This window comes from Microcaecilia unicolor, chromosome 3, assembly GCF_901765095.1.
Source record: "Microcaecilia unicolor chromosome 3, aMicUni1.1, whole genome shotgun sequence".
In the NCBI taxonomy this organism is placed as follows: Eukaryota; Metazoa; Chordata; class Amphibia; order Gymnophiona; family Siphonopidae; genus Microcaecilia; species Microcaecilia unicolor.
Window position 1 is genome coordinate 364028562 of NC_044033.1, and position 16412 is coordinate 364044973.

At 42.5% G+C, this 16412-nt stretch overlaps 1 protein-coding gene across 4 annotated transcripts in view; it reads right to left on the reverse strand.

Moving 5' to 3' along the window:
- The window catches only part of MCM9 (minichromosome maintenance 9 homologous recombination repair factor), a 142401-nt gene that overhangs the window by 108560 nt on the left and 17429 nt on the right, over positions 1–16412 (reverse strand). For 3 of the 4 annotated variants that reach the window (XM_030198553.1, XM_030198552.1, XM_030198556.1), the window contains one exon: positions 5817–5898. The exons of the other annotated variant lie outside the window; for it this stretch is intronic. In XM_030198553.1, coding sequence (XP_030054413.1) covers positions 5817–5898 — 82 coding nt within the window. The remainder of the gene's footprint in view (positions 1–5816; positions 5899–16412) is intronic. 4 annotated transcript variants of the gene reach the window in all.

Here is a 16412-nt window from a genome sequence, read left to right on the forward strand (position 1 = left end):
TTACAAAAAGTACTGGTGCCATTCCGAATCCTGAAAAGGTTTCATTAGACTTACCACAATGTATACATTAATGGCAGGCAAACCCAATCCTCCCTCTAGCTTAGACACCTTCAGCAGGGCAAGATGCATACAGGGCTTTTTTCTACCCACATTTTATTCAAATCAGTATTAGTAATCCTAAGAGGGAGATGTTGTAACACAGAATCATTTAGGCAGCAGAATTATGTTCACCAATTATATCCTACCCATGAGTGATAACAGCAGGTCTTTCTAGCATTCCAGCGACATTTTCATATGTGTTAGAAGAGGTTTAAAATTCAAATCATATAAAATATTAAGCTGCCTACAAATCAAAAGTCCCAAATAATTGAAATGCCCTCTAGCCCACTGCAAAGGAAAAGGGCTTGGCCATTGATCCTCCCTGTCAGCTTGAAGGCACACAACATGGTTGATTTAGAAAGGCTGACCTTCAAGCCGGTGAAATGACTAAAGGTATGAAAGTGCACCAAGACTCTGGGCAAGGTTCTGACAGGATGACTTAGAAAAAGGAGGTGGTCATCTGCAAACAAAGCAGTTTTTAGTTGAATGCCTTCTACTACCCTATCCTGCGCAGTTTCCGAACCAATGGCTCAACTCATAACAAACACAGAAGGGGACAAAAGGCACCCTTGATGGGTACCCAGCTCAATGAAAAAGAGAGCAGAAAGGACCCCACTAATCAGCATTTGTATCCAATGCAGGATATTACCAGTAATAGCAAATGTTTCAAGCACAGACCATAAATAGGGCCAGGCCACAATATTGAATGCCTTTTCAATATCTAGACTTTACCAAGGCTGTATTGATATTCTGGCGCTGTGCTTCTGCAATTGCAGCAATGGCACTGCAAACGTTAGAGACACCATTTCTGTCCCGCATAAAAACCCACCTGTTGTGGATTTATTAAGCGTGGAATAACAACATTCAATTTGTTTGTGATAACTTTGGCATATATTTACTAGAGAGATGTGGTAGCCGTGGTAGTCCTCTTCCAAAGGTAATCAATAGAAATAGAATAAAATAAAACATAGAAAAGAAAAAAAGATGATACCTTTTTTATTGGACTAACTTAATACATTTTTTTATTAGCTTTTGAAGGTAGCCCTTCTTCGTCAGATCAGAAATAAGCAAATGTTGATAGATGATAGTATATATAAGTGAGGAACAAAAGGGGTTCAAAGTTTCCACAAAAGGCCAACAAAAAAGAAAAAAGTGGAAAAACACAACTTCAAGAGATCAATCCGAGACAAGGGGTGAGATGCTCCAGGAAAACTTTATTAAGGACCCTACATGGTCCGTGTTTCAGCTTTTAAAAAAGCCTTCATCAGGGGTCGATCAGTGGATGCACAATATAAATACTGATTGACAATGGAGCACATGAAATGTCGTCTATTTTTGTTAATCTCCAGCATGCCCATCAATGACAGTGGCAATATTTTGAAAACAGCAAGATACAAGAGTCCATGTTGTTGGCTACCTGCCCGCTGTTCCAAAGCTGTGAGTTCCTTTTGAGATGACTTTGCTACTATAGTTTCCTGAGGAACATCCCAAGTCAGATACCTGAATTTGCAGTAGGAACCAAGGTAGATTTTCTCCAGTGTTTGCAGAAAGACGCAGAAGCCAGTTATGACCTGTAACAACTATGAGGGATGGTTTGTAGTCCGATGGTTTTAGCAATATTTCCCCCACAGGACATTCACATAAAGCATCTTCTATTTTTTCTAATTTTGAGCATTTTGGAAACTCATAAAGATGGTGTGGCTCTGAAGTAACACTGTTAAAACAACATCTGTAGTTGTCAAAGTAAATCCGTTCTCTTTCATATACAATAGGAGACTTAGAATGCTTTGTCCAAACCTTTTGGAACTTAGTACTTTCCAACTACGATGAAAAAGGAGATGAGTGTTTTCCTTCCAGGCGCATCCTCTTATCTTCACCTCTTTTTTTTTTGTTTTAGTATATATAAGTGAAACATCAAAGCATTTCAGTGACAGTCTAAAAGGGTGAGGGTGGGGTGAGTTAGGTGAGAGACAGGGAAGGCCGAGTGAATGAGGAACAGGGAGAGATGCATGGTGATAAGAGGGTGACAAAGCAGTAGAATTTCTATGGGTTATAATGGGCTAGAAAACCCAGTCCTGTCTGGTGGGTGTCAAAATATTTAATCATTCTGACTTCAAAGGTCTTACGTTCCTGAATTGTTTTAAAGTTCCCTTTTAGTATTCTCACCATAAATTTACTATATATTTATAAATCTGTATTCATCAGGGAGACAGGCCTATAAGACTCTATCTGCTCTGGGTTTTTGCCAGGTTTGGGAATAGCTGTTATCAGGGCTGTATTCAAGTGTGGGGAAAACTGACCTTTTACCAAAGCAGCAACATAGACTGCCGCTAAGGTGGGGACAACATGATGGCCTAGCTATTTGTAAAATTCAAGGGGCAGCCCATCCGGGCTTGGCGTTTCATGATTAGTCAGTTGCCCAATGGCTTTCGTTATCTCCTCCCTACTCAGGGGAGCATTGATTTTAGTCAACTCTCTCTCTCTCAATGAAAGTGGGCAGCTCCACTTCCTGAAAAGAAGTCTTGCAATAAAGTCTGATCACTGGGAATATACCTATAAAACTCATAGTACATAATGAAAGACTTATTAATATCCTCAGTTGTTTTCAACATAGAGGCATCAAGCTTCCTGAGCAGGGGAATAAATCTAGGGGCCCTGGAAAGTCTGCATCAATTGCGCCATACTTTGTTACCGTATCGATAATATCTATGCTTACTGTACAGCAAGGTACATTGTGTTTTTATGGAATAGCTAATTAACAACTCTGGATTGCCAAAAAATGCTCTCTGTTGAAAGGAGTAAAATGCTTGGCCAACTGTGTGCGTGCCTGGTGAAGATTTTTTCTGAAGGCCAACACCTCCTGCGTCTGCTTTTTATTTTTAAGATGCGCGAATGATATGATCTTCCAAGTATAACTGCTTTCCATGAGTCCCAAAATTAAAGTGGGTTATCAGCATGCTGGCTATTATACAAAAAATACATTTCCCATTTGGACTGCAACACAGCAGGAAATGCAGCATCCTCACCCAGCCATCTAGGATACTGCTATAACGGTGCACGATCCCAGCATAAAACCATAACTGGCGCATGGTCCGAGATGGCTAGGGGACCAACGTCCACTGAGAGGACCTTGGAAAAAAGATGTGCTGGCAACAAAACAGTCTATATGGGTTTGCGTGTCATGAACACGGGATAGATAGATGTCTCTCTTCTATGTTTGTGCAGCGCTGCGTACGCTTTGTAGCGCTTTATAAATGCTAAATAGTAGTTGTAGTAGCAGATAGATATATTCCCTTTTCACTGGGTGAAGCAATCGGCAAACATCTAATAAGCCTAAGAGCCCTGCTTCAAAATACTGCCCCCCCCCCCCCCGAATTTCTTTCCACCCCACTCACCGAGTGCTACACCTATCTAAAGGAGGGTCAGCAACACTATTAAAGTCATCACCCACTATGATATTTGTACTGGACAAACCTGTCAATTTTCCAGGTAAAGCAGTGAAAAATTCCTTCTTTGGCTCATTCGGCGCATATACCACCACCAAAACCAATGGCTCCCCAAAACAGCCCTGAGCTATTAACCATCTCCCATAGCCACACCCGCCCTCCTACTGACTAAGTAAGAAGAATAAAAGCATTTTCAAACCCATTCTCTCACCAATTTTTTTGTGTTCAAAATCATTTAAACGGGTCTCTTGCAGTAAAATGAAGATACATACCTGTAGCAGGTATTCTCCGAGGACAGCAGGCTGAATAGTATCACTGATGGGTTGTCGTCCGCGATGGCCCAGGAGACCAGATATTAAAAAGCTTAAAAGTTCTAGAAGAAGTGCAATGCGCATGGGGACATCGCACCGCACATGCGCGAGTGACTTTCTGCCCGCAACGCCTGCACGCTTCCCTCAGTTATATAAAAAGCAAACAAGAGAATAACAACTCCTACGGGGAGGAGGGTGGGTTGTGATACTATTTAGCCTGCTGTCTTCGGAGAATACCTGCTACTGGTATGTATCTTCATTTTCTCCGAGGACAAGCAGGCTGAATAGTATCACTGATGGGGTATCCCTAGCACCCAGGCTCACTCAAAACAACGAACATTGGTCAATTGGGCCTCGCAACGGCGAGGACATAAATGAGATTGACCTGAAAACAAACACAACTAAGTGAGAGTGCAGCCTGGAACAGAATAGAAATGGGCCTAGGAGGGTGGAGTTGGATTCTAAACCCCAAACAGATTCTGTAACACCGACTGCCCAATCCGACTGTCGTGTTGGGTATCCTGCTGAAGGCAGTAGTGAGATGTGAATGTGTGGACAGATGACCACGTTGCAGCCTTGCAAATTTCTTCAATGGAGGTTGACTTTAAGTGAGCCACTGACGCAGCCATAGCTCTAACATTGTGAGCCGTGACATGGCCCTCTAAAGTCAACCCAGCTTGGGCATAAGTGAAGGAAATGCAATCTGCTAGCCAATTGGATATGGTGCGTTTCCCGATGGCTACTCCCATCCTGTTGGGTTCAAAAGAAACAAACAACTGGGCGGACTGTCGATAGGGCTTTGTCCGCTCCACGTAAAAGGCCAATGCTCTCTTATAGTCCAAGGTGTGCAACTTGTTCTCATCAGGGCGGGTATGTGGACACCACCTTCGGCAGGAACTTAGGGTGAGTGTGTAGGACTACTCTGTTATGATGAAATTTTAAATAAGGAGCATGCACTACCAGGGCTTGGAGCTCACTGACCCTATGAGCTGAAGTAACAGCCACCAAGAAAATGACCTTCCAGGTCAAGTACTTCAGATGACAGGAATTCAGTGGCTCAAAAGGAGGTTTCATCAGCTGGGTGAGAACGACTTTGAGAACGACGTTGCGATCCCATGACACCGGTGGAGGTTTGACAGGGGGCTTTGACAAAAGCAAACCTCTCATGAAGCGAACAACTAAAGGCTGTCCAGAGATAGGCTTACCCTCTACATGGCGATGATAGGCACTAATCACACTATCCAGAGATAGGCTGACCCTCTACACGTTGATGATAAGCACTGATTGCACTAAGATGAACTCTTACTGAGTTAGTCTTAAGACCAGACTCTGATAAGTGCAGAAGGTATTCAAGAGCGGCGAAAAGCGGCGAAAAATGCTGCGAGGGCCTCTCTCTGAGGAGCAGAACAGCCGAAAAGAGCCGTCCTGAGCCGCGGAAAAAAAGAGACTGAGGAGCACGCTCGCGCGTGCATGTAAACGTGAGGGCTAGCAAACTTTGTTGCTAGGAAGATCTCCGATCCTGAGGCTGCCGTCGGACGTCACCCATCAGTGAGAACAAGCAGCCTGCTTGTCCTCGGAGAAAAACAAATTTCACAAACTACGGTTCTTCTTTTTGTTTTGTTTTTTAAACACACAACAATTACTAGACTACAATACTACTGAAAACTCTTTATACCGTAACCCACCTCGAGCCATGATTATAGTAGAAGTGGAATGTAAAAGTCATTTAAAATTATTAAAGCAGCTGTTACTGCCGGTATCTACAACGTTATTCATCAAAAGGCAATTATTCTCATTAGAAAAAGTGCAGACTCTTTTCCCTCATATTTTTAGCTGCTAATTAGAACGTCAGCAGATGGTCAGAATCCCATATCCTATTCTCTCCAAGTGTTTTATGGGTTGGGTCCCAATATAAACAGTTCCCAAATAATTTCAAGAAGGAATGCTTCTTAATCCTTACCAGACTTGCAGTTGTCCACCAGGTCATCTTCCAGTACAACAAGCATGGATCGAGGGATACAGCCAACTGACAGTCTTTGAACCTAGTATCCAAGAAGAGATGGTACTTGAGATACACACCCAGTAGAGACAGCAAAGCCCACACCAGACACTTTATAATTTGTAAGAACACCATAAATGGTCACATGGTCATAGAAGATATTAGAAAAGCAATATACTGCCTGGGTCATTTGCGCATGCTACAAATCTTCTGAATGAATCCCTTGCTTATACAATTCTTGAAAATGCCAGTGAGATAGTCTGTATAAAGCTGCCGCTCCTTCTTAACAATACTACCTCAACTGCAGTACCACCTTACTGCCCGGGAGGGAGGGCTGGGGGGGGGGGGGGCACAGGAAAGGCTGCATTGGGAGGGTGTGGCCCACAAAGTATTAAAGCTAAGGGCACAGCTAGGTCAGGAAGGTCCAGAGGGAAGAATTGGAACCCTACCCTATGCCTCCACCACCTACCTGTATCTCTACATTCAGGTAGGCCAAGTTCATCTTGAAGCCTTGCTGTACTGTGTGTGAAAACCTGACTGTTGGCCGACCAATGCCTGCTATCTGGTGGGAGACAAAACTTTATCTCTGGGTCCCAGGCCCGAGACATCCTGGATATACTGTTTTTGTTGAGAGACCTCCAAACCAGGCCAGATGAGGACAATTTATGAATCTAAGAACTAGCTGTTTGTGTTTTCTTCCAACCTGTGAACAGGATTCTCCCCAACCCTAGCACCTTAATAAAGTAGTTCACCTTTAACCTACTGTGTGGCTCAATTTATCACGGCTCTGGGCTTGCCCTCGTCCACATTCCCACAATACCCTACAGACAGGTCTGAACGAAGGGTATATGGAGCCAAGGACAAGTAAATTAGAGCAGACCATTTCCTTTCCCTGACTGAAGAGCAGGCTGGACAGGGTTCCCTCTCCCCCTAACATACTGAAAAGCAGGGGAAGAAAGGAAAGTGTTTTACATCTTGGCCCAGTGTTGAAATTACCACTTTGCAGGTGGCCTACTGCCCCCCCCCCCCCCCCCCCCAAGTGATGCCAAATGTTGGAGGCAGGGTAATTCTACCAGCATGAGGCCCTCAGAAGCATGGGGCCTGCAGCAATTGCCTTGATTTGCTCCCTTTCCTTTCACGATAACCCTGCCCACAAGCACTTATTCCTCTCAGCCAATATGAATCTTTGAGCACTTTAAAGAAGAAATATTCAGGAAATGCCTGCGAGTGCCAAAATGTACTTTTCTGCTGGTTAGCACTTTTATGGATTTATAGCATAAAGAGGGTAATTTCATAAGGCAAAATATGTGCAAATAAGTAGACTACCAGCATATATGTATATAAGAGTACTCACATGTGCAAAAATGCCAAAAATACAGCTATGCGTCATTCTGTAAATGTGCATATATCTTCTATAGCGCGTATTTTACAGGTGGGAATCACATTGATGTGCAGGGGTAAATGCCTGTCACAAGATAACCAGTGTATTATAGAGATTGACCATGTTACACCCGATATAAAATTACTGAATCTGCAGTGCTCAGAACAGAGCAAAGACTGCTGCTCAGACTTGTGCTGTGATTAAAACCTTGTCCAGGCATGCCTCTATGAAAGGAAACTGTGACCCTGTTATCTGGCTGATGCAAGACAAAGAAATATGGGCAATGTGGCCATGTCAACCCCAGACTGCATCTAGAATGACATCAAAAGACATTCCTGTGGTTTTTCAAAACCACAACATAAAGGGTACAGTCAATCAGATGCCACGATGTTATCAAACCATCTACATGGAGGAAAAGATAGCTAATACGGTAAAATTGGGGGACAAGACCTTTTTCAGATATATAAGTGACAAGAGGAAATGCCATAATAGCATTGTGAGGCTCAAAGCTGAGGGACAGAAATATGTGGAAGATGGTAAGGATAAAGCTGAACAGTGGAGTACTGCAGGGATCGGTCCTAGGGCCAGCTCTTTTTAACGTCTTTCTGAGCGATATTGCGGAGGGGCTGTCTGGTAAGGTTTGTCTCTTTGCGGATGATACTAAACTCTGCAACAGGGTGGCACCCTGGAGGGTGTGAATGACATGAGGAAGGACCTAGCGAAGGAATAGACCGATATTTGACAACTAAGGTTTAATCCCCAAAAATACAAGGGTCATGCACTTGGGTCGCAAAATTCCGAGGGAACAGTACAGTATAGGGTTAAGTGCTTCAGTGTGCGAAGGAAGAGCGGGACTTGGGGGTGATTGTGTCTGATGACCTTACAGCTTTCAAACAGGAAGAAAAAGCGATGGCCAAAGCCGGAAGGATGCTTGCGTGCATAAAGAGAGGTATGACCAGCAGGAAAAAGGAGGTGAAAATGCCATTGTATAAGTCTCCGGTGAGGCCCCATTTGGAGTACTGCGTACAGTTCTGGAGACCGCACCTACGGAAAGATATAAACAGGATGGAGTCGGTCCAGAGGGCGGCTACAAAATTAGTAATTGGTCTTGAATGCAAAAATTATAGGGACAGGCTTATGAACCTCAACATGTATACGCTGGAACAGAGGAGGGAGAGAGGAGACATGATAGAAACGTTTAAATATCTCAAGGGCATTTATGTACAGGAAGAGAGCCTTTTTCAAATGAAGGAGAGCTCTGGAATGAGAGGGCATATGACAAAGTTAAGAGGGAATAGGCTTAGGAGTATCCTAAGGAAGTATTATTTCACAGAAAGGGTGGTGGAGGCGTGGAATGGCCTCCCAGTGGAGGTGGTGGAGTCTAGGACTGTTCCAGAATTTAAAAAGGCATGGGATAAGCATGTGGGATCGCTTAGGAACAGGTAGAATTGGGGGTTACAGAGGATGGGCAGACTGGATGGGTCATTTGGCCTTTATCTGCAGTCATGTTTCTATGTTTCTATACAATAGCTCTACCTTTCGGTTCTATGTGGATTACAACAAATAGGTCTGGAAATTACCAGAGATTGATTAACAATATTACATTATGGAAATGGCCAGAAAATAACAAGGTTATATTATGACAGAAGTAAAATCAACTTAAAAACTAACTATAAAATCAGTAACAGGATAAAACAACCAGTAATTATTAATCTACAGAGTATAACACAAATTTTCTAAACAAGTGTGTCTTAATCTAAAGCAGAAAGCATAAAATTCAAAATAGTTTTATATAATTTTTGCCGCTTGAAAAGCTAAAAAATTTGTCAGTAGCTTAAGCCTCTTTCTACCCTTTAAAAGGGGATAATTGAACAAATTGGAAGCTCTTGTATCTCTCACTGAGGGTGAAAATACAAAATGATTAACAAGATATAAGGGGCTAACCCAAACACTATCTTATGTCAAACACAGAAATTTGAATAAGATTCTGGCATATATTGAAAGCCAGTGAACCTGCATATATATATTGGAGAAATACTGTCAGATTTTTTTAAATTAATAACTCAATCGTAAGGTCATGTTTTGAACAGTTTGTAATTTTGTCAACAGCTGCTTGGAACAACTGAGATAAATTACATTACATCAATCCAACAAATTTAGTATTGGTGCTTGTACAATTAAAAGAAATTGATCTTGTCCAGAATATTTACTACTACTAAACATTTCTATAGCGCTACTAGATGTACACGGGACATAAAAAGACAGATTGTGCATGGTAAAAAAAAAAAAGCTTGTTGGATTAATGAGACAGTGCTGATAACAAAATGATATAAACGACATCAATTCAGCTCATCTGGACAACTCTTCTCATCCAGCTACCATCTACAACTTTCAGTTTATCTCATCAGCTGTCCTCTCTGCATCATCTTATCACTAGCATCCCTGCTGTTCCTCAATCCAGGTTGTAAACCAAGCTCTGTAATCACTTGCTGATAACAAACACTTATCTCTGTGTCTTAGAGGCAGATGCACTAAAGCTAAATGAGCCTTTAATGACTCTCCAACGAGGAAAATTTGATCCGTTGCATGCATCAAAGGGCTTTTACCGAGGAAGCCAGCAGCTAACGAAAACGGAATGGAGATGAGCAATTAGTGTGAAAACCCCATTGAAACGACATGCACTAACCTTTTCCGATTGCCTTTACGCAGGAAAAAGGCAGGAAATCTAACGAGAGGTCTGGACCACTCGTTAGGACAGCTCTGTGCCAGGAAAAATCATTAAGTAAAAAAATAAACAAACTTTGAGCCAATCCCAGCGCATTAGCAGAGCTAAAAGCGCTGTGATTGGTCCAAAGGACGTCAGAAAACACATAAATAAATAAAAATAAAAAAAGGATCGGGAGGGGGCAAGGGCGCTCATCAGGAGCGTCCTGTACGGACGGCCTTGCCCCCCCCCCCCGCTGCTCCCCACTTTCCGCCGCTCCCCCCATCCCGAAAAAGCAAAATTCAAGCAGCCCCTGCCCCCCTCCCTTCCTCACTACTCTCTCACCTCAGCTCCGCCTCCCGACATCCTCCGTCCTGTGCCCCGCCCCCTTTTGGGGTCGTCGCCGCCATTCCCCTCCTCCATCGGGCCCCCCTCCCTCTTACCGGGCCCGTGCAGCGCCTCTCTCCTCTGTCCGAAGGCGCTGCACGGGCAAGAAGAAAGCTGATGCCTGCCTTCGCCCAGCTTCGATGGCGCGTCTTTCTCCTGCTGGGCCCGCCCCTGTCTGACGTCAGTAACCTACGGATCCCTTCAAACCGCCCAGGTTCCCTGAGTTTCTTTTCTCTACTTCCATAACGTCAGAGCAACCCCTTTTCAAAAAGCCAAGAGGGTCTTTGAGGATTTGGAAGGTGGTGGAAATGAAAACGGTAATGGAATTCAAACGTGCGTGGGATAAACACAAAGGAATCCTTCTTGATACCCTGTTCTCACTTGGATTCCAGGGCTCTGTCCTTTCCTGGTTCTCTTCCTACCTCTCCCTCCGCACCTTCAGTGTTCATTCTGGTGGATCCTCTTCTACTTCTATCCCTCTGCCTGTCGGCGTACCTCAGGTTCTGTTCTTGGTCCCCTCCTCTTTTCTATCTACACTTCTTCCCTTGGTTCATTAATCTCATCCCATGGCTTTTCCTACCATCTCTATGCTGATGACTCCCAAATCTACCTTTCTACCCCTGATATCTCACCTTACATCCAAACCAAAGTTTCAGCATGCTTGTCTGACATTGCTGTCTGGATGTCTCAACGCCACCTGAAATTAAATATAACCAAAACCGAGCTTCTCATTTTCCCCCCCAAACCCACCTCCCCGCTCCCCCCGTTTTCTATTTCTGTTGATGGCTCTCTCATTCTCCCTGTCTCCTCAGCTCGAAACCTTGGGGTCATCTTTGACTCTTCTCTCTCCTTCTCTGCTCATATCCAGCAGATTGCCAAGACCTGTCGTTTCTTTCTTTACAACATCCGTAAAATCCGCCCCTTTCTTTCCGAGCACTCTACCAAAACCCTCATCCACACCCTTGTCACCTCTCGTTTAGACTACTGCAATCTGCTTCTTGCTGGCCTCCCACTTAGTCACCTCTCCCCCCTCCAGTCGGTTCAAAACTCTGCTGCCCGTCTTGTCTTCTGCCAGGGTCGCTTTACTCATACTACCCCTCTCCTCAAGACCCTTCACTGGCTCCCTATCCGTTTTCGCATCCTGTTCAAACTTCTTCTACTAACCTATAAATGTACTCACTCTGCTGCTCCCCAGTATCTCTGCACACTCGTCCTTCCCTACACCCCTTCCCGTGCACTCCGCTCCATGGATAAATCCTTTTTATCTGTTCCCTTCTCCACTACTGCCAACTCCAGACTTCGCGCCTTCTGTCTCGCTGCACCCTACGCCTGGAATAAACTTCCTGAGCCCCTACGTCTTGCCCCATCCTTGGCCACCTTTAAATCTAGACTGAAAACCCACCTCTTTAACATTGCTTTTGACTCGTAACCACTTGTAACCACTCGCCTCCACCTACCCTCCTCTCTTCCTTCCCGTTCACATTAATTGATTTGATTTGCTTACTTTATTTATTTTTTTTGTCTATTAGATTGTAAGCTCTTTGAGCAGGGACTGTCTTTCTTCTATGTTTGTGCAGCGCTGCGTACGCCTTGTAGCGCTATAGAAATGCTAAATAGTAGTAGTAGTAGTAGGATAGAAGAAATGGATCTGTGGAATCTTAGCGGAGATTGGGTGGCAACGCCGGTAATTGGGACGCAAAACCAGTGCTGGGCAGATTTCTACGGTCTATGCCCTTTTCGTAAATGGATATGGAAAGTTCAAGAACAGTGCCAAGCAGACGTTTACGGTCTGTGCCCTGAGAAAGGCAAGGACAAATCAAACTCTGGTATACATATAAAGTATCACATACCATGTAAATCAGTTTATCTTGTTGGGCAGACTGGATGGACTGTACAGGTCTTTATCTGCCGTCATTTACTATGTTACTATGATTGAAATGGCACTAAATAGCTAGCCACTTTTTTTTTTCATCAGATTAACCAGTTTCCACTTTACCGGTGGTGGCTCAACCAGTTTTGGAGGGGGGAGGGGGGAGAGGTGACTAAGTGGGAGGCCAGCAAGAAGCAGATTGCAGTAGTCTAAACGAGAGGTTTTGGTAGAGTGCTCGGAAAGAAAGGGGCGGATTTTACGGATGTTGTAAAGAAAGAAACGACAGGTCTTGGCAATCTGCTGGATATGAGCAGAGAAGGAGAGAGAAGAGTCAAAGATGACCCCAAGGTTTCGAGCTGAGGAGACAGGGAGAATGAGAGAGCCATCAACAGAAATAGAAAACGGGGGGAGGTGGGTTTGGGGGGGAAAATGAGAAGCTCGGTTTTGGTTATATTTAATTTCAGGTGGCGTTGAGACATCCAGACAGCAATGTCAGACAAGCATGCTGAAACTTTGGTTTGGATGTAAGGTGAGATATCAGGGGTAGAAAGGTAGATTTGGGAGTCATCAGCATAGAGATGGTAGGAAAAGCCATGGGATGAGATTAATGAACCAAGGGAAGAAGTGTAGATAGAAAAGAGGAGGGGACCAAGAACAGAACCTGAGGTACGCCGACAGGCAGAGGGATAGAAGTAGAAGAGGATCCACCAGAGTGAACACTGAAGGTGCGGAGGGAGAGGTAGGAAGAGAACCAGGAAAGGACAGAGCCCTGGAATCCAAGTGAGAACAGGGTATCAAGAAGGATTCCTTTGTGTTTATCCCACGCACGTTTGAATTCCATTACCGTTTTCATTTCCACCACCTTCCAAATCCTCAAAGACCCTCTTGGCTTTTTGAAAAGGGGTTGCTCTGACGTTATAGAAGTAGAGAAAAGAAACTCAGGGAACCTGGGCGGTTTGAAGGGATCCGTTTTAAAGATATTTGGGGCTTGGATGATTTTGAAGGATAAAATACTTGTAACAATTTTGGGGGGTAGTTACTTTGTAACAATGTAAAAGGTTTTGATATTTGTTAAGATGACACAAAGTTTTTAAATAATTTACATTAGTATAGAATACACAACCAGTCAAGAGAAAGGCAAGATATATTTGCAATGTTTTCTTCACCCACTTTTATTTATCCAAACTCCATTGTTATACCCAAACTTGTCTGTCTATATATCCCATGTTTCCTTCAATGTCTTATCATGTGAATTGTGTTGATATTTATTTTACATGCATTTGTTATATGATTGTTCTACATAGGTGTTAAGTGGATATTTCTGACACTGTATCATATTAGTCCTAGGGCTGCACATTTAATGCGTTACATGATTAATGTGTGTTAAAAATTTTAACGTACTTCAACAGCAGGTCTTGTGATTTGGACACAATGCATACAAACTGCATAGAAAACAGTCTGAAAAATGGGTTTGGAAAACATCAATTTGAAACTTTTGGCAAACAAAAAGGTCCATATACCACTTTTTGCATGTTTTTCTGTTTTGAAAATGAGCCCCTTAATACACAGTCTTTGCACTGACAAGTTAATTTCTGCAAAAACTTACCACACTTTAAAAAGGATGCAGCACTTCATTCCTTCATTACATAAGGGAGGGAGCTTCTCTCAAACTCCACTGAACTAAAATGCATTTTCTCCCTAACAGGAATCCTTTTTTTTTTTTAAAGAAGAAACTGTTCTCCCTTGAGGGTACTTTCCAAAGCTGGGATATCTGGTTCACTGGGATGTTTGTATCTGGTAAATCATGAAAATAAGCAACTATGCCCCCTCCCCCAGTAGGTATATATTCGTGCAAAGGACCAGAACATATAACCTAGGATTGCGGCCCAATCTTGACATGTAGGACATTCACCTTCATTCATAATACCAATTTTTAAAGCCCTCAGTGGTGACAAATACTATTGAAACCAAAATTTATTTTGTTGCTCCCAACGAGTCTTAGATAGCATCTCCCATACCTCTTTGATTAAATTATTATGCCCTAAGGCATTAACATAGTGCCTAATTCGAAAATGGGTAAATGGCCTGCCCTGGATTAACACTTCTACTATTTTATACACCCCTTCATCTGTGACTTCACCTTTTATTGCAGAAATACCCAACGCAACCCAATAATACATTTTTGCTCCCGCCATACCATGTTAAAAGTCTACATCCTCTATCAAGGCTAAAAGCAGGGGTTATTTTACTATGCTGGGAGCAAAGGGCCTCAAAGCCACAATCTGATGATTCCAGGCTACAGCCTAAAGGGTCCAGTGCCATTCCTCCTACGCCCTGTCTCCCCCTCCTCCCTGAAAGGGTCCTCCACCATCATCATGGCCTACCAGCCCTGAATCTGGTGGTCCAACAGAAGCTAAATTGATTAATATCCAAAATATTATTGGTCTCCAAAAAAAATCTAACATCCTAGTTTATACAATTCATTCCAGAACCTTAGCCATACTGTTAGGTAGGCTAAGTGAACTTCGATTGTCAGATGCTATTTTAAATTGGTTTGGAGGTTTAAAAAAAAAAAAAAAAAGGGCAGTATTGCGTCAAGGAATAAATTTGTTTTCTAGCAGTTGGAGCCCAGATTATGGAGTGCCCTAGGGTTTTCCTTTATCACCAATTTTATTTAGGGCCCTGTTTACTAAGCCACACTGTAGGCATGCTAACGTTTTAGCGCACACTAAAAATGAGCATGCACTATATATATTCCTATGGGTGTCTATCGTTAGAACACACTAATTTTTAGCATGTGCTAAAAAGTTAGCTAGGCTTAGTAAACAGGGCCCTTAATGTTTTCATGAGTTCATTAGGTTTATTTCTTAATTCATCACAATATTATGGATATTCATACGCATAAGATATTTTTATTTTAAAGTCCTCTAATTTCTGATTGTTACTTCACAAAATTTAATTTTTAGATTCAGTTATGGGCTACCTGGAATCTGTGGCAACTCAATACTGCGATAACCAAGATTTAGCTTTTTAGTAATACCTTATCAGTTATTTTATCATCTATTGCATCAAAGACAGGTGAATAAATTAACCCCCCCCCCCCCCCGTTTACTAAGCCACACTAGCAGCTGCTATGCAGCAATGTCAACACAGCCCATTCAAAATGAATGGGCTGTGTCGGCATTACTGCACAGCTTAGTAAACGGGGGGGGGGGGGGGGGGGGGGTAAATATGAAACCTCTTCCAGGGTTTTAGGTTTTATTTTAGACTCTCGATTGACCTTGGAGCACCAGGCAAATCATTTAAAATACTTTTTTTTTTTTTTTAGATTAATTCAGTTAAGAGCAATTAGAACTTTATTTTTCTGGAACATTCTGAAATATTGGTTCGGGCTATAATAATGTCTTCAAATTGACTACTGCAATTCTTTATATGTCTGTATACATCAGAGACCGTATAATAAATTGCAACTATTATAGAACACTGCAGCAAAGTTGATATTTGGTCAAAGAAAATTTGACCATGCAACTCTGCTGTTGAGAAACTTGCACTGGCTACCACTCTGTGCCCACATTGAGGTGTCCACTTTCTCATATTGAACTTTTAACTATTACTGTTGTCCGGACTTCATCATTTTTTGGATTGTTACTTAGACTGAGTTTTCCTGCTATTAGTCATGTTCATTACAAAAACTTTCATGATATCTCTTTTAATTTAACCATCAAGTAAAATTTGGAATTCAATACCACTTCAAATCTGGAGGTTAACTAATTATTTGGTGTTTCATAAAGCTCAGAAGGCTTATCTTTTTAGCAAATATTTTGGGTTGGATTAGAAGATGATTTCAACTAATGTTTTGCCAAGCCTGAAGATTTATTTATTTTTTAGTAAATACTTTGGGTTGTTTAGTAAGTTTGATGATCTTAATAAATGTTTCTGTAACCTGCTTTGATTCCCTTTTGATATAAGCGGGATATAAATGCCGAGAAAAGAACAGAATAGATGCAATTTGAGAAGAAAACACAGATGCTATCGTTAACAGCGATTCATACACAGATCAGAGGAATCAGGTAGGAATGTTCAGCACAGCCAAAGAAGAAAGATATGTTGAGACTGCTGAAGAGAATTTTGTGCTTTAGAATTAAAATCTTGGGATTGTATGCTGAACTGGACTGAAAGCCAGTGATGCTGAATCATGAGGGAGATTATATGATC